The sequence below is a fragment of the Mus musculus genome, chromosome 6 (genome assembly GCF_000001635.26).
Source record: "Mus musculus strain C57BL/6J chromosome 6, GRCm38.p6 C57BL/6J".
In the NCBI taxonomy this organism is placed as follows: Eukaryota; Metazoa; Chordata; class Mammalia; order Rodentia; family Muridae; genus Mus; species Mus musculus.
The window spans coordinates 100,622,419-100,645,003 of record NC_000072.6 but is presented as its reverse complement, the minus strand read 5'-3'; the positions used below and the strand labels follow the sequence as shown (position 1 = coordinate 100,645,003).

General features: G+C 41.7%; 1 protein-coding gene across 4 annotated transcripts in view; it reads left to right on the top strand.

Moving 5' to 3' along the window:
- Shq1 (SHQ1 homolog (S. cerevisiae)) overlaps positions 1–22,585 on the top strand; it is a 99,373-nt gene that overhangs the window by 26,180 nt on the left and 50,608 nt on the right. For 2 of the 4 annotated variants that reach the window (NM_181590.5, XM_006506670.4), the window contains exons 7-9: positions 7,882–8,036; positions 12,712–12,765; positions 13,998–14,121. The exons of 1 other annotated variant lie outside the window; for it this stretch is intronic. In NM_181590.5, coding sequence (NP_853621.2) covers positions 7,882–8,036; positions 12,712–12,765; positions 13,998–14,121 — 333 coding nt within the window. The remainder of the gene's footprint in view (positions 1–7,881; positions 8,037–12,711; positions 12,766–13,997; positions 14,122–22,585) is intronic. One more of the 4 variants, XM_006506668.4, reaches the window with a different exon arrangement.

The window sequence follows — 22,585 nt, the reverse complement described above, 5'->3', positions numbered from 1 at the left end:
CCCTCGGAGCTCTGGTTTCACGAGGATGGACTCACCACATTTCCCAAGTTGTCTCTCAGTGGTTAACATCAGCCCAAGCGTCTTGGCACATAATTGCTTGTTATGACACCACATAACATTTACAGTCCATGAACTTCCTTGCAGGGCCATCCTGCTTGGCACCAGTGAGCCCTGGAGTGTTTGTGGAGATAGCTGGCAGTGTCAGCTTTGAGAGTGGCGGCGCGGCAGAGCTGCCCGTTTAGCTTGACTACAGCAGTGTCTCGATCTGTTTCCAGGACACGTACGGCGTAATAGACAGATACGTGGCACTCAGAGGGGCCAGATTATGGATGCCTGAATTGCTGATCCAGACAAGACAGCGGCCTTTGGGAGGGGGATTTAAAGTGGAAGAGAAGGTTTAAAAGTAACAAAAGTCAGGAGATATTTGGGAGGGAGGGTAAGCATCTCAGCAGCATGTTCCTGTCTTTATGAGGCTCCTTTGCAGATCTCAACACAGCGGCGAGGTTGCTAATGTTGGGAGGTGGCCCTGGGCACGTACTTTAATGTTCATGCTCCAGGGTCTCCTCCAGCCCTTCTGAGCTTTGAGCTGGCTTTTGTTTCACTAAAGATCATTTTTAGGAGTATAATTCTCTAAAATGTTGCGAACTCTGCAGCTAAGTCACACAAATGCTTGACAAATGTTGCTTGAGGTGGTGACCACCCAGGTGTTGTTAGCACCGTGCCTGTAGGTATTTCCTGTGCTGCTGCTGGGTTAGACCTGATTGTGTGCAGGCTGTCCCAAGCTCTTCTTTGGGATGTGATTCACAGCCCTGATAAATTGGGGTTTAGTGATCTGAGACTTTTGATTTCTGGAACAACATCCTCATTTATTTTGTCTTCTGATTCTTTTGGTTGGATCAAATATAAAATGGAACCTAGAAATGCCCAGAAAAAGTTGGTATTTTAAGAAAAGCATCTATAAATTCAAGAGTACAGTCAGGTAGCCTTTAGTCATTGAAAGTGATATATAATGTGTGGATATCCTTCCATATGGAATGTACCTTTGGAGCTTTGAGGTTAACTATTTTCAGTTTGCCAGACAATTATGGGTCTAGTTACTTAAGAACTGAGATGTGAACATGTAGAAGAGTCGATGTGTTTAAAAACAGTTTGGGGCATGCTTACCCTGTGATTCAGGAGTGCTGTGGAAGTGGAGATCTTTATTAGTCAGCCAGGGTATAAAGGCTTTTCTCTAGTGAGATAATATCACTGTGAACACCTGGTACTTTCCTATTAGCTAAATTAATGACTGTCTGGAAAACTGTGCTTATGGGAATCCTGTCTCAAATCTTCTTGCTAAATACAAGGTCTTAAATACTTTGTCGGGTTTATTTTCTTTGTGTATTGAATTTGTTTCTTCATGTAGCTTCTTTAAGGCCAATCATTCAACATGAGCTGAGTATTTCTTTTTAAATAAAGGCATCTTTAGATGAGTTCTTTATTGAAGCAAATAACACTCAATTATCTGTCTTATTTTATTTTTTAAACAATGCTCTGAAGAGCATTTTTAACATTCTCTGAAGAATGCTTTACCTAATACATACCTATGTTTCATTTTTAAAAATACACATTCCTTAGCCATGATAGCCAGCAAATTAAACGAGTCATTGAAATCATGTGTCATTGTGGAAGCCGTGCTTGTATAAGTGCACTTATTCCTTTTTGCAGAGATTTGCTAACATGGTTGAAACAGTAATTATCTAAATATATTTCAAAACCTGCTTCTTTTACACTAAGTGCATTTTAATGAGTAAACAGAATACTGTTTCTACTAATTTCAGTGTATTTAGGATTCTTCCTCCTAGAGGATAGGCTGGGAAATTTTTAAACAATTCAAAGTGTCACGTTAAACTTGAGCTCATACAAGAGGGCACAAGTGAGTTTGGAAAACTGCGTATGAAAAGGGCTGTGGGAGTCAGCCTTCTGTCACTCTGACAAGATGTCTGAGGTAATCAACCAGAATGAGAAGTTTGTTTCAGTTCTTGACTTTATTCCATGTTGGTGACTCAGAAAATCATTCATCTATAGCCAGGATATGAAAGAGATAGGAAGGGGTTGGATCCTCCCTCTGGAAGAGCTGGATTCTTACTATCCTCAAGGCTGCCCCCAGTGATCTCTATCCTCCCATTAGGCTCCACCTTAAAGATTCCACTATGTCACAGACCCACCATAGGTTGGATAACAGCCTTTATTTACCTCATGGGCATATGTGGAACACTTATTCAAACTAATGCAAGGGCTTATGTAATTTTATATGTTTATAGTCTCTTCTGAATTTTGTCAAATTTTGGTAAATAGGAGGGCAGTCTCGTTGAGCTGAGACACAGACTGTGTAGCTGTCTGTCTATCAGGAGAATGGTTTGGGAATATTAAAAGGCAGCCTGATAACTTTTGGTATCTGGACAAGGTAGCAAAGAACCATATGTCTTTTCACAACTCTTCTAGTAAGAGGCCTCCTTGACTTAGAGCTGAGCACATCTCACTCTGCTAGTGGCTGGGTTTCCTTTCTTTACTTGCAGCTGGATGTGACTGTGTGCTTGAGCACTGGCTCTTGGGATGTGATGGTGGCCAGTGATAAGTGTATTTTCTGCATCCCTGTTTTAGAGAGGAGATGCTTGCTATCCTCCTCCTACTTTGTGTTTTCTCTTCATTTAGAAGATAGAGCAGCTCTCTTGGATGTATGTAGAAAGAAGTTATATGCCAGGGAAGCCCAAGGCTTATGGATAAGCTTCCATCCCTTATCTAGGGTACTGGAACGAGGGGAACTTATGTTCTACTATCAGGGGATCTTCATTTTAGCAGTTTAACCTGCACTTACTTGTGCATTGTAAGTCATTCTGACATTTTTATATGAAGCACTAGAAGTGGAAACAGTCCCCTGCTAGTGGGATATAAATTTAAAAGTGACTGATAAGAGATGGGAAAAATTACTAATTTGTAAGATGAGAGATCAATTGCACTTTTATTTAGAGGTAGCCAAACTTGGCAGTGTCATCCATGTCACTGGCTTTGGTTGCGTAAAGGAAGAGTGGAAGAGCCAGGGAATCGTGGACTCTTCTTCTGTGGTTTTAGAGAACCCTTGAGACCAGGCAACATGTGGCAGGATTGTTCCAGCAAGGCTCTGAGAGGACATTGTGTGAAGCTGTGAAATTGAAGCCTGTGTTGTCTTAGAGACCTGAGGATGTTAAGAGATGCCAGCCTGGGATATCTGCCATGAAGAGCTTCATTCTGGGCTGTGGCAAGCTGTGGTGGTTTGATTGAGAATGGCCAGCATAGGCTCTTGTGTTTGAATACTTGGTCCACAGTAGGTACAGCTGTTTGATTAGAAGTGTGGTCTTGTGCAGGAGGTTATGTCACAAGGAATGGGCTTTGGGTCTCAAAAGATTGACACCATTCTCAGCTCTCTGCCACCTGCTTACAGATGAAGTTGTGAGCTCTCAGCTGTTCCTGCTGCCATGCCTTTGCTTTGCCATCTTTATCCTCTGAATCTGTAAGCTCAATTAAATGTTTTCTTTTATAAGTTGTCTGGATCATGGTATTTCATCACAGCAATAGAAAAGTAAGACACAGCCTAGGAGAGAGATATACGTTTCAGGTCGCAAAGCTGGAGCGACAGAGCCATCTAAGCCCTTTGACACTAGTCATAGAGCTATAAGATTTGGAGATTGTCCTGTTGGGTTTCAGCCTTGCATTGGTCTGGTATTCCTCACTATGGCCATGTCCCTCCCTTTTGGGATGGTAAAATATGTTCTGTGCCAGTATGTTGGAAGGATGACATTTGCTTTTTGATGTTACAGGGGTTATAATTAAGAGACTACTTGAGTCTCAGAAGAGCCCTTGGACTTTGGACCTTTGAACTTGGTTGAGACTGTGAAAGACTCTGAGGGCTTTTGAAGTTGAACTAAACGTATTTTGTACTTAGAGAGGCCATGAGTGCATGCTGGTGATTTGAATGAGAAATATCTCCTGTAGGCCCAGGTGGATAGACACCTGGTTCCTAGTTGGTGGAGTTGTTTGCGGAGATTTAGGAGGCATGGCCTTGCTGAAGGACTACCTAGAGGTAGGCTTTTAGAGTTTTCTAAACTCACCCTCATAGTTGTCTCTCTTTGCTTAGTGCTTGTGGTTGAAATATGAGTCTTGGCTTCCTGTTCTGTTGCTGTGCTTGCCCCACTTGCTGACTCCACCTTTGACTCTTCCTCTCTAGAACCATAAGCCAAATAAATGCTTCCTTCTCTAAGTTACTTTTGATCATGGTGTTTTATGATAGCAACAAACAAGGAACTAATACAGTCATGTTTTGCATATAATAGCTAGAAAGTGAAATGCTTGAGTTTTAACACACTTTCTAACCATAACACTCTTTCTGGTTATGCTATAGATGGAGTATGTTACTTTGTATAGTATTGAGTACTAATGATGTTAGTGTGAGATTGACTAGAAAAGCATGTTACATGATCTTTCTGTAACTATAAAGTGACATGGTTGGACGGGGCTGAAGAGAGCTCGGTAGGTCAAGTGCTTGGTGTGTAAATGGAAGGTACTGATTTGGATCCTCAGCACCCACATACAATACAGAGTTGAGTGTGATAACCCACCTGCAAGCCTACAACAGAGACAGGGTATCTCACAGTAAGCTGGCTAGCAGCTAGCTAGACAAGCGAGAATTAGTGAGCTCTAGGCTCACCAAGAAATATATAAGCATGGAGGAAAATACCTGATGTCAACCTCACACCTACACACATGCACACACACACACAAGCATGTGTTTCCATAAACTATAAAATACACAAATGCACACACATGCGCACGCGCGCGCGCGCGCGCACACACACACACACACACACACACACACACACCCTGCTCCTTGCTGGCTGAAGCATTGAATAAGCTACCTGGAGCAATGCTAAAGAGCTTGCCCTTGTGGTGTGGTGCCAGAGAGTTAGCAGGCAGACCAACTCAGTTGCCTCCCAGGCCCAGATCCAGGGCTTTGAATTGGCCCACCCTAACATCTACCCCGTTTATGATCTGCTGGAGTGCATGAAGGGGCTGGTCCTGCAAATCCAAAGCTTCATGATCTCCATGACACAGGGCAGCAGCAATATATCCAAGAGTGCCTTTGAGGATCCAGGATTGATGTAACAGAAGCCAGAGGTCTTGAACCAGACCAATGATGCACTGTAATGAAAATTTGCAAGTAAAGGTGTGTGGGCAAAAGGGTATAGTGTGGGAAACTCTGTGACGCTACAGGTTCCAAGACAAGATTTGTTTTACTCTACTTTTCCTTTCTTTTTTTTGGGGGGGGGGAGTTTGTAACGGTGGGGGATGGGATTATGAATGGAATTGGGGTACATGATATGAAATTCACAAAGAATCAATAAAAAGTTAGGGAAGAGAGATGTGTGGTAGATTGCCTAAACTGTAGGCATCAAAGGAAACTTAGAAACTGAAGTCTCATACTTACTTGTCTTCATGTAAACAAAGCATTTTGTTGTATCATTAACATTTAAGCATTTCAGTGTGTTGTTTTGGAATATGTAGTCAATATTTGGTAGAGTGGCTGATATATAAAAAGAAATATTTTTTCTCTTTTATCATGAAGCATTTAATGATGGCAGTGGGGGAAAATACTGTATTTGCAACAGTTGACTAAAAGCAAAAATACTTTGAAGTAATTTTAGTAACAAAATCAGCAAATCTGTCTGACAAGAGTCGGTGGTTCAGTAGAGTGGGGATTCGCTGTTCATCTAGAATAAAGACAAGTCTTGAGACATGAAATGCTGGCTTCCAGATAGGTTTATGGTTACTAGTTTTTAAATGTGTATTCGTGTTTTGCCTCCATGTGTGCCACATTTGTGACTGGTGTCTACAGAGGTCAGAAGAGAGCATCAGATCCTCTGGAATGGGTCTTACAGATGGTTTTGAATCATCGTGTCGGTACCGGGACTCAAACCTGGGTCTCCTGGAAGAGTGCTTTTAGCCAGTGAGCCATCTCTCTAGCCCCAAGTGAAACAATCTTAAAGAGACTTCATTTATGACTCAGGGGTTGGAAAGACATTAGCCAAGGATGTAAACCCAGAATCTGTTTGTTTGGGGTTTTTGTTTGTTTGTTTATTTAAAGGGTTGTTTGGGATTGTATTGAAAACAGTTTCTGAGACAACATGTATTCCAAAGTCACAGATTTGGAATTTGGTTACCATTTACATTTAATTTATTTAATTTATTCCTTGTGTGTGTAGTGTGTGTGGTTTGTGTATTCCATGGCTCATGTGTGGAGGTCAGAGAATAACTTTGTGAAGTTGGTTTTCTTCTTCCCCCTTTATTGAGTTCTCAGGATCAAACTCGGTTAGCCATGATTGGCAAGTGCTTTCACCTGCTTAGCTATCTACTGGTCCAAAGATTATATTTATAATTCACAAAAAGGTTTTCAAAACTTGACAAGCCAAACTACTCAAGAGGGAAAATTGGAAAGAACACAGTCCAGTGGGCAATTTGCAGAGCAAATCCTGTTGACCAACACAACTAGGGAATAACACTCTACACTTAGCCGAGTGGCACTGACCGAAGTGCCTGGTGTGCGTCACAGTTTTAAGAGTTTCTTGCTGTAGAACAGCTTTTCCCCACACTGTGTTCTCACAGTCCATCCATTACAGGGCAGGTAACTCCGATGGGTTCTCAGCTCAGGGCCTTGGGAGACTAGGAGCTCAGATGTGCCCAGCCTGTGGCCGGTGGGGGTGAGAACTATGAATGCAGCCCAACACAAAACCCTAAATTTAAATAAAACATGATGAGCCCTTTTAGTGATCTTTTTTGTAGCTATATAGTTTGGTTCCTTGGATGTGATGATCATCATGACACAACAGCATCATTTTGCAATGTTAAAAGGTTGGACATGCTTACCAGCCAAATATGCCCATCTCTCTTAAAAACTAGGTGTCATTTGCTACAGTTTTTCTCCAGGCTCATACCATTATTGACAGAATTCACTTCTCAGGAGCTGTAAAACCGTGGCCCCACTTTCTTGCCTGCTCTTAAATCTTCAGATTGTAGAGGTCTCAGAAGTACCCGCCACACAGCCTTTCCACGGGCCACCTCACCAAAGGGCTATACCAGTTAGGACACCCTGGAATGTGAGCCTGGCAGTGATTGTCCTGTCATCTTTGCCATACTGTGCTGGACAGAATCACCTGACAGGATCTATCCCACATAGGAAGTGGTGTCCCTCTTTGGTGTCATCTTGGAAATCTTACCATGCTCACTTAAATCCATTAAACTGGGACGGAATGGGAAAATCATTGCTAACTTTATTCCCAGGCAGGACGGGAAGTATGTGTAGGTAGGTGTGCTGGTAATTTATGTCAGCTTGACACAAGCTAGAGTCATTTGGGAAGTGGGTAGCTCAGTTAACACAAAGGCCCCATCAGATTGACCGGCATCCATGTCAGGTGGCGCATAATTGTCTTTATTGGCACCTCCAGCCTCCTGCACTCATGTGCAAATGGCCACATACACATAGAAGCACATGTGTATGCTCATGTACGCATACTTTAAAATAATAAGGATAAACCTTAGGAAAAAGATTAAGTGAGAAACTGCTATTGAAATGTCCTAAGTGTATCAGTGTTATGATAGGAGGGAAAGGTCTGGAAGGTTTAAACAGATGCATGGCTCTTAATAAAGCTGGAGACACCTCCTTTAAGAAAGTGCCTTATATGCAGTGTTAAGGATAAATAGCTCTGATTTTGCTTTCTACATCCAGAATTCCAATTTTGGCAAATCTTCTGCACTGGTAGTTTTATGAACTTGAATGGCACATTTAATTTTCAGAACTGTGTTTTCTTCTAGTGTCTTTTTCAGAAGAGGAAAAATATCAGCTACGAAAATTTGTGAATAAGTCTTACCTGCTAGACAAGACGGCTCACCGTCAAGTGTACTATGGTTTGGTTGACATCCTGCTGGCCTATTGCTATGAAGTACGTGTCACTGAAGGAGAGCACAGCGTAAGTCCATGTGTGCCAGTGTCCCTACTGCTTTAGCTAAAGGTAGCCCGAGTTCCCCTGTTGAGCCCAGAGCCTGTTGTGATAGCTGACTTAGGATCTGTCCTGCAGAGGTACCCATGGCGGTCACAGTATGGTAATGGGGAGTCATCCTAGAGCTTAATGCTAACCTGTGGTCTTGCCTCTTCTCTCTGGGCAGTGGATCTACTAGACAGATAGAGCAGAGCAGGGAAGTGTGTGAAATAAAGCCAAGGGTGGAAAACAGCCAGTTACAACACTCACTGGGTTTCCTCAAAGCATTCATTCACCACATGCAGAGAAAGCCTTTGCAGAAAGAATCTAAGCATACAGAAGGTGCACTCAGAAAGACTTGGAATTGCTACTCTTTCCAAAACTGGGATCTTTCTTTGGTTGTTGTTATTTAAAAGGTTCACCTTAGGTTGAGACAAGAGGATTGAGAGGTCAAAGCTAGGCTGAGCTGTGAGTGGAGAGCCTGCTTGCACCTGTTTTCATCTTCATTTGTTTGCTAAAGAAGCCACGTGTTGTGTGTGTGTGTGTGTGTGTGTGTGTGTGTGTGTGTGTAAAGTCTGTGGGTTCAACTGGCAGTGCCTCAGTCCATTCTCCAGTCTTTCAGTCAGTAAAGAGAGGAATGCTGGGAAAACACCAGCCTGAGGGCCACTGTTGATGATGGCCTAAGCTCCGTTTTAGCCTTGTCTATGCTTTCTGTTTTCTTTTTGACTATACAAAAAAAATTAGATTTTTGTGGGATATTACATAATTCCAGTAGTTAGTAATAACCACAGTCACAAGATTATTTATCTGCCTAGCTTTTCCCCTGCATGTATGTGTGTGTGTGTGTGTGTGCCTGTTTACTTTGTATTGCAGCACCTACTCTGTGATTTTATCCACTTAATTCACACAACATCTTAGTGCAATAGAGTTAGAGATGCCAATTTTTTTTTGTTGTCTTGATTCTGTGAAATTTTAAAGTGACTATTGCAGTCTACATATGATCTAAAAGAATAATCTTGGAGCTATTTAGAGTGTTTTATATATATATATATATATATATATATATATGTATGTATGTATGTATATACACACACACACACTTTGTTTCCAAGTTGGTTTTGAAATACATTCTAAGTGAATAAAATATGTACTTGGACAAAAAAAGGGCTCTTCATTTCATAGTATTGAATCTTTTTAAAAAGATTTAAAATTTTATATATATGAGGTGTCTTAGGGTTTTACTGCTGTGAACAGACACCATGACCAAGTCAAGTCTTATAGAAAACAACATTTAATTGGGGCTGGCTTACAGGTTCAGAGGTTCAGTCCATTATCATCAAGGTGGGAGCATGGCAGCATCCAGGCTGTCATGGCGCAGGCAGAGCTGAGGAGAGTTCTACCTCTTCATCCAAAGGCTGCTAGTGGAAGACTGACTTCCAGGCAACTGGGGTGAGAGTCTTAAGCCCACACCCACAGTGACACACCTATTCCAACCAGGTCACACCTATTCCAACAAGGCCACACCTCCAAATGGTGCCACTCCCTGGTCCAAGAATGTACAAACCATCACATGAGGTTTTTTTTTTTCTTTTTCTTTTTTATTAGATATTTTCTTTATTTACATCTCAAATGTTATTATTCTCTTTCCCGGTTCCCCCCTCCTCTTCCTGGAAACCCACTATCCCATCTCCCTCCCCCCACACAAATCTTCTGCACTCCACTCACCCACCCACTCCTACCTCCGCGCCCTCAATTCCTCCTCTGCACTGGGACAGCTATCAAGTTTTCATAGGACCAAGGACGTCTCCTCCTATTGATGCCTAACAAGGCCATCCTCTGCTACATAGGCAGCTGGAGCCATGTATACTCTATGGTTGATAGCTTAGTCCCTGGGAGCTTTGGGGGTCTTGTTGGTTGATATTGTTGCTCTTCCTATGGGGTTGCAAACCCCTTCAACTCCTTCAGTCCTTTCTCTAACTCCTATTGGAGACTTTGAGCTCAGTCCAATGGTTGGCTGCTAGCATCTGCCTCTATATTTGTAAGGCTCTGGCAGGGCCTCTTAGGAGACAGCTATATCAGGCTCCTGTCAGCATGCACTTCTTGGCATCCACAATAGTGTCTGGGTTTGGTAACTAACTGTATATGGAATGGCTCCCCAGGTGGCATAGTCTCTGGATGGCCTTTCCTTCAGTCTCTACTCTACACTTTATTTCCATATTTGCTTCTGTGAGTATTTTGTTCTCCTTCTAAGAAGGACCAAAGCACGCACACTTTGATCTTCCTTCTTGTTGAGCTTCATGTGGTCTGTGAATTGTATCTTGAGTATTTGGAGCTTTTGGGCTAATATCCACTTATCAATGAGTGCATACCATTTGTGTTCTTTTGCAATTGGGTTACCTCACTCAGGATGATATTTTCTAGTTCTATCCATTTGCCTAAGAATTTCATGGATAATAGCTGAGTAGTACTCCATTGTGTAAATTACCACATTTTCAGTATCCAGTCCTCTGTTGAGGGACATCTTGGTTCTTTCCAGCTTCTGGCTATTATAAATAGGGCTGCTATGAACATAGTGGAGCATGTGTCCTTGTTATATGTTGGAGCATCTTTTGGGTATATGCCCAGGAGTGGTATAGCTGGGTCCTCAGGTAATACTATGTCCAAATTTTTTGAGGAACTGTCAGACTGATTTCCAGAGTGGTTGTACCAGCTTGCAATCCCACCAACAATGGAGGGGTGTTCCTCTTTCTCCACATCCTTGCCAGCATCTCCTGTCACCTGAGTTTTTGATCTTAGTCATTCTGACTAGTGTGAGGTGGAATCTCAGGATTGTTTTGATTTACATTTCCCTGATGATTAAGGATGTTGAACATTTCTTCAGGTGCTTCTCAGCCATCCAAGATTCCTCTGTTGAGAATTCTCTGTTTTGCTCTGTCCCCCATTTTTTAATAGGGTTATTTGGTTCTCTGGAGTCTAATTTCTTGAGTTCTTTGTATATATTGGATATTAGCCCTCTATCAGATGTAGGATTGGTAAAGATCTTTTCCCAATCTGTTTGTGGCCTTTTTGTCCTGTTGACAATGCCCTTTGCCTTACAGAAGATTTGCAATTTTATGAGATCCCATTTGTTGATTCTTGATCTTAGAGCATAAGCCATTGGTGTTCTGTTCAGGAACTTTTCCCCTGAGCCCATGTGCTCAAGACTTTTCCCCACTTTCTCTCTTATTAGATTCAGTGTATCTGGTTTTATGTGGAGGTCTTTGATCCACTTGGACTTGAGCTTTGTACAGGGAGATAGAATGGGTCAATTCGCATTCTTCTACATGATACCCACCAGTTGTGCCAGCACCATTTGTTAAAAATGTTCTTCTTTCCACTGGATGGTTTTAGCTCCCTTGTCAAAGATCAAGTGACCATAGGTGTGTGGGTTCATTTCTGGGTCTTCAATTCTATTCCATTGATCTTCCTGTCTGTCTCTGTACCAATACCATGCAGTTTTGTTTTTGTTTTTTATTGTTTTGTTTTGTTTTTATCACTATTGCTCTGTAGTACAGCTTGAAGTCAGGGATGCTGATTCCCCTAGAAGTTCTTTTATTGTTGAGAATAGTTTTCACTATCCTGGGGTTTTTGCTCTTTTTAACTCTATAAAGAATTGATTTGGAATTTTAATAGGGATTGCATTGAATCTATAGATTGCTTTTGACAAGATAGCCATTTTTCTATATTAATCCTGTTAATCCATCAGCATGGGAGATCTTTCCATCTTCTGAGATCTTCTTCAATTTCTTTCTTCAGAAACTTGAAGATCTTGTCATACAGATATTTCACTGGTTTGGTTAGAGTCCCACCAAGGTATGGAATATTGTTTGTGGCTATTGTGAAGGGTATCATTTCCCTAATTTCTTTCTCAGCCTGTTTATCCTTTGAGTAGAGGAAGGCTACTGATTTGTTTGAGTTAATTTTATATCCAGCCACTTTGCTGAAGTTGTTCATCAGCTTTAGGAGTCTCTGGTGGTATATGAGATTTTGTCTGTGTATGTATGTGTATCATGTTTGTGCCTGGAGAGGCCAGAAGAGGGCATCAAATCCCCTGGAACTGCAGGTATGGATGGTTGTGAGCTACCATACGGGAGCTGGGAACCCAGGTCCTGTACAAGAGCAACTAGTATTCTTCTCTCCCGCTCCACATGCTAAATCTTGATGAGTGAAAGTGTTATACTTGGTAAAATGTACTGATTATTTCTTACGAGCATGAAATCTTGCAACTTTTCAAACCCCTGGACTACTGTTACCCTCAAATGCAGTCTCTGAAAGGCAGTTTCTCAGCGAGGTTTTTCAGGTACCAGGGCAGCAGCTCAGCAGCTCAGCAGCTAGTGACTTAGCAGAGAAAGAAACAGCAGGCATTTGGCTTCAGTTTTGTTTGAATGATCCTGCTTATTTGTTTGTATATTCTGTTTCTCTCATCAATGAAGTGCTTAATTTCATACAATTCCCAGCAAAGTGAGGAAAGGCATTTGTTAGTCTCTGCATCAGTACGGTTATTTATATATTCATAAATACATCATTTTCCTGTCAGTCAATATAACTCTTGTACTAGTTTCAGTGGATATATTTGCTTTGTTTCCAAATGACTTCTGAATGTGACACTCCTTTCTCCAAAACAAAGGTTGAATCTGCGTGGACCATCAGAAAGCTGAGTCCAACACTCTGCTGGTTTGAGGTATGACTTCTACTTGAAGTAGTTCAGAAAGTTATTTTTCTGTTCTTCTTTCTTTTAAGTACGTTTTTTTGTTGTTTAAATGTTTTTCTTACTATTTTTAAATTGGGAACTTTTTTATACTTTTTAAAAAATACACTTGCTGGGGATAGCGAAATCAGGTAAGCATTTTAAGAATTTATGAATTGTGGAGGAGCACTGAGAATTCTGGGATGTTTGGGGAAACGTGGGTGGAGCTGCAGCTGTGTTAATGAGCTGAGGCTCAGAGTTCAAAGTGGAAAACAGACCTAGATGGTAATACTGGTTTATAGCTGTTATTTATTTTGTTCCTCAGTTAAGTCATTCAATAAAGTGAGTATTGCTGAATTTACAGTTGAAAAAACTTAGATCATGCACCTTAAATAAATTGTCTTGCATTCTATCATTTTATGGTTAGAGCTATTAACTTTTTTTTTTTTTTTGGAAAAAACAACAAAATTTAGTGTCATTATTATCATTATTTTGCAGGGCTCTTATCATGTCATGTATGTGAACAATTTTGTGGAATCGGTTCTTGCCTTTCACCTTTATAGGTGTCAGGGATTAAACTCAGGTTTACATCATTAGTGCAAGTACCTTAATCCATGGAGCCATGCCACTGCTCCTGCTGACCATCTGCAGTGGAGTGATAATTGGTTTTGTATCTATTTTCCTAAAGAATAGTATCTTAAGTTTCTGAGTTCGGAACAGATTGTTCACTATCAAAGTTGTACCGTCAGTTCAGATGATGCATATTTTAAGTTGTAAAGTAGTGAGTGCGAAATTCATTACTTCCTTCTGTGAGGAGGTAAGGTTCGGTCCAGCACTGAGACAGGTACCATAGGAGAGTCTTATTCTCCCAAGATTAAGAGTGGACCAGCAGCCTTGTCAGCACCTCAGCTCAGAGCTGCTTATAAAGCCAGGAAGCCTGTCCTCACCCTCCCTCATCAGATCCAAGTCTGAGTCCATAGGCACGCCTGTCCCCTTACGACTCTAAGTGATCCTTCTACACTTGTGGGTTTTCAGTCACCTTTGTGATTTGTTGATGCAGTGTGAAGAATTCTGAAGTGTGATGAAGTGAGGCGTACGAGAACCTGGCTTGTGTCGGTGATCTAGGTTTACACGGTTTAACCAAACCGCCACTGTTCTTTCTCATTGTGTGCTTTTGTTGTGTAATGTACTTTATGGAGATGACTTACTGAGGTGACTTTTCACAGACCTGGACAGACGTTCATGAAATCCTGGTGTCCTTTGGAAGGAGAGTTTTGTGCTATCCACTTTATCGTCATTTCAAGCTGGTGCTGAAAGCCTACCGAGACACTATAAAGATACTGCAACTAGGTAAGGTAGGCTTGCAGATCTGGGCATTAGAAGTTGTAAATTTTTAGTAAGTGAAGATGCAATCACGAGTTTTGCTCTTTTCTATATGTAAATAATGAAAGTGATCAGGTCCCCCACCCCTCAGGATATAAAGGGCACGCTGACCTTTTCTAAGAAAGGGAGGATAAAGGGAGAAGTGTGCAGCATCCAGAGCCCTTCACACTGAACATTCCATTGCTCATTATGTTTTTTTGGAACCCTATAACTTTCTAGGCACTGAGGTCATGTGGATCCAATAATGAGGATAGAAAATTCTCTTCTCCAGTGAGGGTTACAGCTTTGTCAGAGATAACTAAACTGACAGTTCCAGTACAGAGCCCCAGATATTCCGCCTGAGAAGTACAGTGATTGTTAGGAGGGGACTTGTTTCCAAGACTTGGGAAAGCAAGGACGTTCCAAGGAACGGCATCACTACTCTCAAGACTCTTGACTGCCGCTAAGTTTAGCATGAAAAGTCAATACTTTCTGACTATAAGAGTATGGAAAATTCCAGGCTTCAAAACAAATTCCAAATTGCCCCTAACATCTTTAAAATAGAGTAATTCCCAAGGTAGCATCCATTTGTGTGGATTAGTTCTGGCATATTCATCTAAAAGTCACTTTCGGTACTTCCTGGCCTTTGTTTTTTGTCCCACCCATGTGTGTGGTGGAGGGTCTCTTTCCTTTGCCCTTATAAAGGTTTATTGAAGAGCAAGTTTTCATTCTTTAGCAAAAGAAGGGATGTCCATTTCCTATTTCCTTAAGAAGTCCAGGACTGGACGGCTCTTCCGAAGGTCATAAGTTCAAATCGCAGCAACAACATGGTGGCTCACAACCATCTGTAATGAGAAACAAAAAACCTGTGGGCTGGAGTGAGCGAGTGGGGCCTGGAGGGAGAGGGGGGCCAGAGTTATCGGGAGAAGGGAAGGGGGAAAGGGGGAGAAAAAAAAAGAGAGAGAAGTCCATCTCTCATATCCTTAAGAAGAAAAGCTCACCCCCTTATACATAAGGGAAATTCATCCCCCAAGTCCAGGTGACTTCACTGGATTGTTAGGGACAGTCACTTCTCCAGTGTTTTGTCCCAAGGGACACCTGGCTTTTTGTCTTCAGTGTGACCTGTATTCTTGCTGTGCAGGATATGTACTTGAAGTAGATCATAATTGTGAAAATGAATCATAGTTAACTGAAAGATGCCTTTTCATTCACCTGATAGGTTGAGACTAGCAGTATTTTACTTTGAAGGATTGTTGTTTAAGATAAATGAATACCATTGACAGATCTATCTCGTTTAACTGTGGGAAACAAGCTGCCTTTTTTTTTTTTTTTGATATGTTTTTTTTTTTCTTGCTTTCCATCCAAGGTATTTCTCAGATCTCTAAAATTACCTTGAAAAATCAATCTACTCTAAATGAATGATTGTCGAGCTGGAACTGCACATCACAATTACTTGCTCTTTGTAGTCTTGCAGGATTTTGTAAGCATTGTTTATAGATTTAAGCTCGGAGACTCTAATGTTGTGGCTTCCAGCAAAGCTGTCGCAAGCTTTCCCATGTGTGTTCCCACGTACATCCACTCTCACTTTCACTCCTATGAACTATGTCTTGTTACTTTTTATTCTGGGAAGTAATCTGGCATTCTGGATTTTTATTTGAAAAGTAATCAGTTCTGTGATTGCATAACCCAAAATAAATTTGATTGCCTTGACTTAGAGTCTAATCAATTATTCAAACAGTTTTAGTAGGTTAGAGCTGAAATTAAGACTTAACTTTTCGTCGTTATCGCTCACAAGAAATAGTCTTATCAGCTGTATTTTGTTAGCAGCAGGAAACTTGAAATAACACAGCAGAGCCTCTGTTGAAAATGAATATGATCCAACTAAGCCACGGTGCTGGGTCCTGTGACTGGTGTAGGTTGTACTTCGTGTGGAAGCACAGCACTGGATTGTCCTGAACTTGTGCTATTGGATGTGAGGATGACAAGCTCTGAATGAAGGTTGTGACCTGTGTTTGCACAGGTGGATGGCACAGAAAGGCCATTATTATCACTGAGGAATCTCATCGGTTTGGATACTCCATAAAATAAGTAGAAATAGCACCAACTTGGCATATGGAGCTTCCAACAATGAGTTTGTATCTGCTTAGAGTTCAGAACACAGCCCGAGCAGTCACACTTGTGTAGTAAAGGTCAGAGAGTGCTTGCACAGTAGGAAGTAATGAATGCCTCTTCCCCAGAGACACTGATCTCAAGTGGATGTTTCCAGAACCAACTGGGGATGCTCAGGGGCCACAGAGGTGACTTCATGATAACTGGCTAAGTGGGATTTTTCAAAGACCCATGAATTTGCTTTATCTGACTTCACAACAGCCTTTACAAGGGTGCTTTACTGGCCCTGAGTATCTTTGGGTTTCTTGGATCCTTCCCTCCTTCCATCTAGAGAAGGCTGCTTATCTTGTTGCACATTAACCCAAACTTGCTCAGGGTGGGAAACCTGACCTCGCTCTGATAAGTGTGATTTAAGTGTTTAACAAAGAACCTAGCCCTTTGTTGTTCTCCCCTTTTTGGTCCTTTTCGGAGAACAAAACTCCCCCACTTGTATTCTCTGTTACTGACTCCTCAGCAAAATCTCTGCCTCTTCCTCGTTGGTTTCTTTTTAAAGAGCGCATAGAACCTCCCTGGAGCCATCCTTCAGCTGTTGTCAGTCAGCTGGAAATGAGAAACATTGAAAGAGGACAGTTTCCAGTGTGCCTCAGTTTTAGTCTACTGGAAGCCACACATCGTCGCATCCGACACTCGATGGAGCACACGTTGTACACTTTACTGAGCATGTGGGGTCCTGTCTTTATCTTCTAGACCCTAAGGTTCTTTTCACTTCTGCTAGAAGGCTGAGCATGATGGGCCGGGAGGGCACAACTGGTTTCACCACTGAGCTCATTCTGTGCCCCCACCACCTTGAACAGAAGGCATACGTGCCTCCATAGGGTCTCTGACACTTCAGAATCTATATATACATGGTTTTCCCCAAGTTCTAGTTGCAAGGGGAGTCTTAATTTCAGTACGTGAAAATTTTGCTTTGCATGTGTAAAGAGGAAGCCTTGGTGGTCTGGTTTGTTCTGTTCCGTGTTGCGGAGCTGGCAGTGAGTGGGACAGCTGTTGCAGGAAGGGACTGCAGGTGGCCTCCATGCCTGCTGACTTGTCCGTGGGTTCCGGAGACCTAGACGCCAGTCCTAATGCTTGTGCAGCAAGTGCCTCATCCACTGAGCATCTCCTCAGCTCTAGAAAATGCTTTCAAAGGTCAGTTGTAGGATATCCCCAAATTAGAATACTACCAGAGGAATTCCTTTAGACTGACTAATGCTAGCATGCCTCCTTAGACCTTGTAATTTTCATTGTTTAAATATATTCTGTACAAATGTTCTCCAGTCTGTTCAGCAAGTGTGTGTGGAGTGCCTATCGTGTCAGACTCCTGACAACGCAGTGGCTTAGATAGGGGCTTAAGGATTCTATTACGTGTTTCAAAGGATGTTTAGAGATTTTCTTGGTGAGGATTGAACCTGGAGCCTGAAGCATTCTAGGAAAGTGTGCTGTGCTACTCCAAAGGTTTTTGGTTTAGTTTTTGAATTGTGTGTATAATGAAAATCTGAGAAGATAAAAAATGTAAAACCAGGGACGCTGAGGCGTGTTACCTCCTACGGGGGGGGGGGGGGAGTTCCTGCTATATTTGACCCCCATGTCTTAGCTCCTGCCATTTTCCCAGCACTTATCAAATTAACGAGTTTATCTATTAATTGATTTTTTTTCAACAGACATTTTAAATGAGTACCTACTTAAAAGCTCTTCTGTGCAAAGAACCCAGTAAACATTAAAAGCAGTAGAAGGAGGAATTAGTATCTTTGCAGCTGTTGCTGATCCCCGTAGCGGCTTGCTTCTAGCTCTGGTCAGCACCATAGTGTTTTTGACATAGTGGCTGATGGTGAGTCCCTAGGCTGTATCTCTTTCACTTCTTTGTAGACAAAGTTCCAGAGACAGCGGAAAAGTTTCATACTCTGAGCTCAGGAGAGAAAGGATTTTATTAGAAGAGTTCTTTTTGTCATAGAGTTGTTCCAGGACTCATGTGCCAGGGTTAGTGACTATACTCTTATGGTGCTGGTGGCAAGTTCACCTGAGGGAAGAAGTTTTAGGGTAAGAACTTCATCCTGAAGTGTATGATCCCGGTATGTTGTCATGGCAAATGCTGGACAGGCACAAATCCTTTCCAGTGTTGTATGTGCACTGCTGAGACTGCGTGGTTGGGTCGCTATCACGCAGTCTTTACAAAGGTGAGATGAGGCATAAGCATCAGGGAAGCCGGCAGGGAGATCCCTATTGGGCCGGCAAGTGAGGACATGGTAACGCTTTTAACTTACGTGCATCTTAGCCACTAGGCCATTCCTTCTGCAGCTCATTGTATATTGGCACCCGTCTGCGCACAATTTCCAAGGATCTTTGTGCTCTCCCTGTGGTTCTTTGGTGTCCTTATGGGTTTGGTTGTTTTGTTGTTGTTGTATTTGTTTGTTTGTTTGTTTTTATTTTTGTCAGTTTGACATGTTTAAAGAGTTTTGTGGGAAGAGGAAACTCCATTGAGAAAACATGTCTCTCAGATTGCCTGTGAGCAAGTCTGTGGGGCGTTTTGGTTGATTGATGTGGAAGAGTCCCGCCCACTGTGGGTCCTGTCTTTCCTGTGCAGGTGGGCCTCAGCTGTAAAAAAGTAGTGATAGCACACACCTTTAATCCCAGCACTTGGGAGGCAGAGGCAGATAGATCCCTGAGTGTCAGGACAGCCTGGCCCATATAGCGAGTTCCAGGACAGTCAGGGTTACACAGAGAAACCCTGTCTCGGGTTGGGGTACGGTTCGGAGCAAACACAAACAAACAAAAAGAACGCACATTCAAAGAGCCATGAGGAGCAAGCCAGGAAGCAGCTTTTCTTCTTCTTGATCTTTGCTTCAGTTCCTGCCTCCAAGTTCCTGCCTTGAGTTTCTACCCTGACTTCCCCGCTTGGCAGACTACAAGCTTTTAAAGGAAATAATCCCTCTAGCTCCCATATTGCTTTTGGTCATGGTGACTTTTCACAGTAGAAACCATAACTAAGACATTTGGGTTACATATTTTCCTTATTCTTCTTCAAGGCTAGCTGTATTGCAGAGCTAAGCTTACGATTTTGAATAAAAACTAAAGTAAGAGGGGGCATAAGCCTTAGTGTCTGTGTCACTAAGAACGGAGACAAGTACTGTGTACTAGCAGGCACACAGCACTTAAGCAGGTACCCTCCTTGAAAGAAACATTCACTTCAACAAAGGGAGAAGGATGATTCACTTGAGGTCAGACAAGTCCTCGGGGCGACTAACTAATACATCCAGTTCTAGATACAACTCACTTAAGCCCTAATTAAAATCTTACAGGAGCAAGCTTTGGAGCAGGAGTCAACTCCTAAATCGGGGTACCAAGCCAAGAATGTTGGAAAATGTAGGGATGGTGAGTGAGCCAGCCTGAGCTACTGTAGGGATGGTGAGTGAGCCAGCCTGAGCTACTCTCTACCTTCTCCCCCCTCGAGCACAGAGGCTTGAACTCTTACCTGTTCCTTAGAGAGCCAGTGTGTTCTGTGTCTTCAGTGGTTCTGTCTTTCTGTGCATGGTAGTTAACCTCAGAGCACTTGAGGATTCCTACCTGTGCCCATCTAGAAGGTTGTTGATGCACAACTGTAAGGTAAGAAGACCATCCACTAATTTCACAGAATCCCAGCCTCTCTAATAACTCCTGGGACTCTCTAAGCATGGTTAGCTGTTAAAAATGTATAGATCGTTCTCATGGTAATTTGTTAACCTATAATTATAAGTAAGGTTTTCTTGTTCACTTAAAATACAATATAGGGGGCAGCATTTCCCACATGGTTGGTTTACATGTTACAAATTGCCTTTTAGTTACTGTGAATAATTAATAGTTCAAGGTTATCTTGGTACCAACAAATCACTTAAAATGTGCTGTTCCTTGAAATTTGAGTTATATAGTAGTGCTTACTGGTAATGATGTTCAAATCAAGTTATCATTAAATCCTTTCAGAGCATTAACCATCTTTGTTATATTTCCTGCACATTTGGTTTTGCTAGGTTTTGCTAGTTTCTTAGCTGAGTAATATAAAAACCAGAAGTTAGTTATATTTTTGAATGTGTGATTTTTTTTAAAAAACTTTATAATTAGTTCTCTTTAAATATCTAACATCAGTTTTAAGCCTTTTTTTGAAAATGGGAGTAACTTTCATTCTGTATTTTGTAAGAAGATAAAGGCAGAAAATTGTATTTATTTAAAATGAAGTTGGTAGAGAGAGGGGAAAGCTTTAATTTAAGGTTTTATTGCATGTTAATATTGGAACTTAGATGAAATGAATTGAGTCATTTTATGTGCCCCCCCCCATGAACATGCAAGAATTCTATTTGTGTGACTGTTTCTTTAAATAAGAAGCTGATTTCTAAATACTAGCAAGTGACACGCATGCATGTGTTCAGTAGACATGAATCAACTCTGTTTTGTGTGCAGGGCATTAAAACAGAATCAATGAAGAATATAAGATTCTGTACAGCTTGGGCTTAGCCTATGAAGTGTTTATTGCGTGACAGGAATGAAGGAACAAAAGATAAGACCTGAAATATAAGCATTTGTAAGATAAAGAGGCCTGGCGATGGGTGATAAATGACTCAGTTGGTCAAAGTGCTTACCCTACAAGTTTAAAGACTCAAATTTGAATCTCTAGTGCCCACATAAATGCCAGGTGTGCATGGTGGCCTGCATTTAATCCCAGCTCCTGAGAAGTAGAGATAGGATACCCAGAGCAAACTAGCTAGCCTAGCTGAATGAAGTGCTCTGGGGTCAAGTAAAAGACCTTGCCTCAGTGTATAAGGCAGAGAGCAGTCAAGGACAACACCTCGGTCCTCTGCATGCACACACATGTGTACCATACATACATACATACACACACAAATGTGTAGTTATAAGACAAAAGGTATGTATAAGATAAAAATGAGATGATTTCTTAAGAAAATATCTTAACTGTACCTAACAAACTGAATCTATCCTGTTTGGTCCTTGAGTTAAGTAAAAATGTTTTCATATTTTTTTACTTCGTTTACTTATATGTAGGAGGGCTATTAAGATAGAGTATCATATAATCCAGGCTGACCTTCAACTCTTCATGAGGGTGAGACTGGCCTAGGACTGTTGACCATCCTGCTTTAGCTTCCTTCCTGCCAGTGCCAGGATTTTAGGCATGTGTCATTATGCTGGAACTTTTTTTACATTTTTAAGTGGTTAAAAATAGCATAAGAAGGTAGTACCTTGGGTCTGGCATGGTGGCACATACCCTTACTCTTGGTACCTAGGAGAACATGCAGGAAGACTGCAAGTTCCTGCACATGGGCAGACTATGTCCCCAAAGAAAGTCAGAAACAGTGTTCTATGACATGAAAATGATATTCACTTCATGGTTTAGTGCCCATAAATAAAGTCTTATCAGAACACAGACATGCCTAGTCACTTACATATTTTCTGTGGCTGCTTTTATAGTTCAATGGCATGGTCAATCAGTTGCAGCAGAGATACAGCCTATAAAGCTAAAATGTCAAGTTTCTAGCTCTTCACAGAATAGATTTACCACCCTTGCCTCAAGTTTATCGTGAAGGATGGGAGGCAGCCCTCTTGTGTGAGCCGAGGCCATGGGCTGCCTCCCATCCCCAACAGCAGTGTGCTGACACACATTCCTTTCCTTGCAGTCCCTCCCTGAAGGACAAGCTGGAACTCATCTGTTTGCTTCCCAGTAGCATAAGAACCCCCACACTAAGAAAAGCAAGCTGAGATGCAGTAGAGCAAGCAGTAAACAAATAAGGCAGCATGTGTGAAAACACTGATGAGGCCTGGGTGAGCTGGGAAGATCTGTGGCCCTGCTGCCATTGCTGTCACTGTGGTCTGTGTAGTCTTGCCCCTCTGCAGGGCTTTAAAGGAAGTAGAAAGTTAGAACACCAACTGTTGACATTTTAAACAGTCACCTCTCACACAACGGCAAGAGATGCAGATGTGACAGGCCACTTGAAGTAGCTAACTCTTTCCTCCTGCACACTTGTGTTTCTTCTCTCTGGCTTCATACAGTTGCTTCCCCAATTTAAAGCTGAAACAGTTCCTAAAGATGTGTCAGAACTTTTGTTATTAAGTAGTATCTGATACTATCAATTCAAACAGCCAAGTTTTAGCTGAACATAGAAATACGTGGCATATTTTTAGAATGAAATTGTTGAATCAAATTGTGCTGAAATATTTTTGAAGTTTTTAGTATATTTTAAGTATAGGTTTCGATAGCAGGTATTTCAAGAGCTCTGTATCTTCAGCTTCTTGTCCATTTTTAAATTCACTATGTAAATTGGAA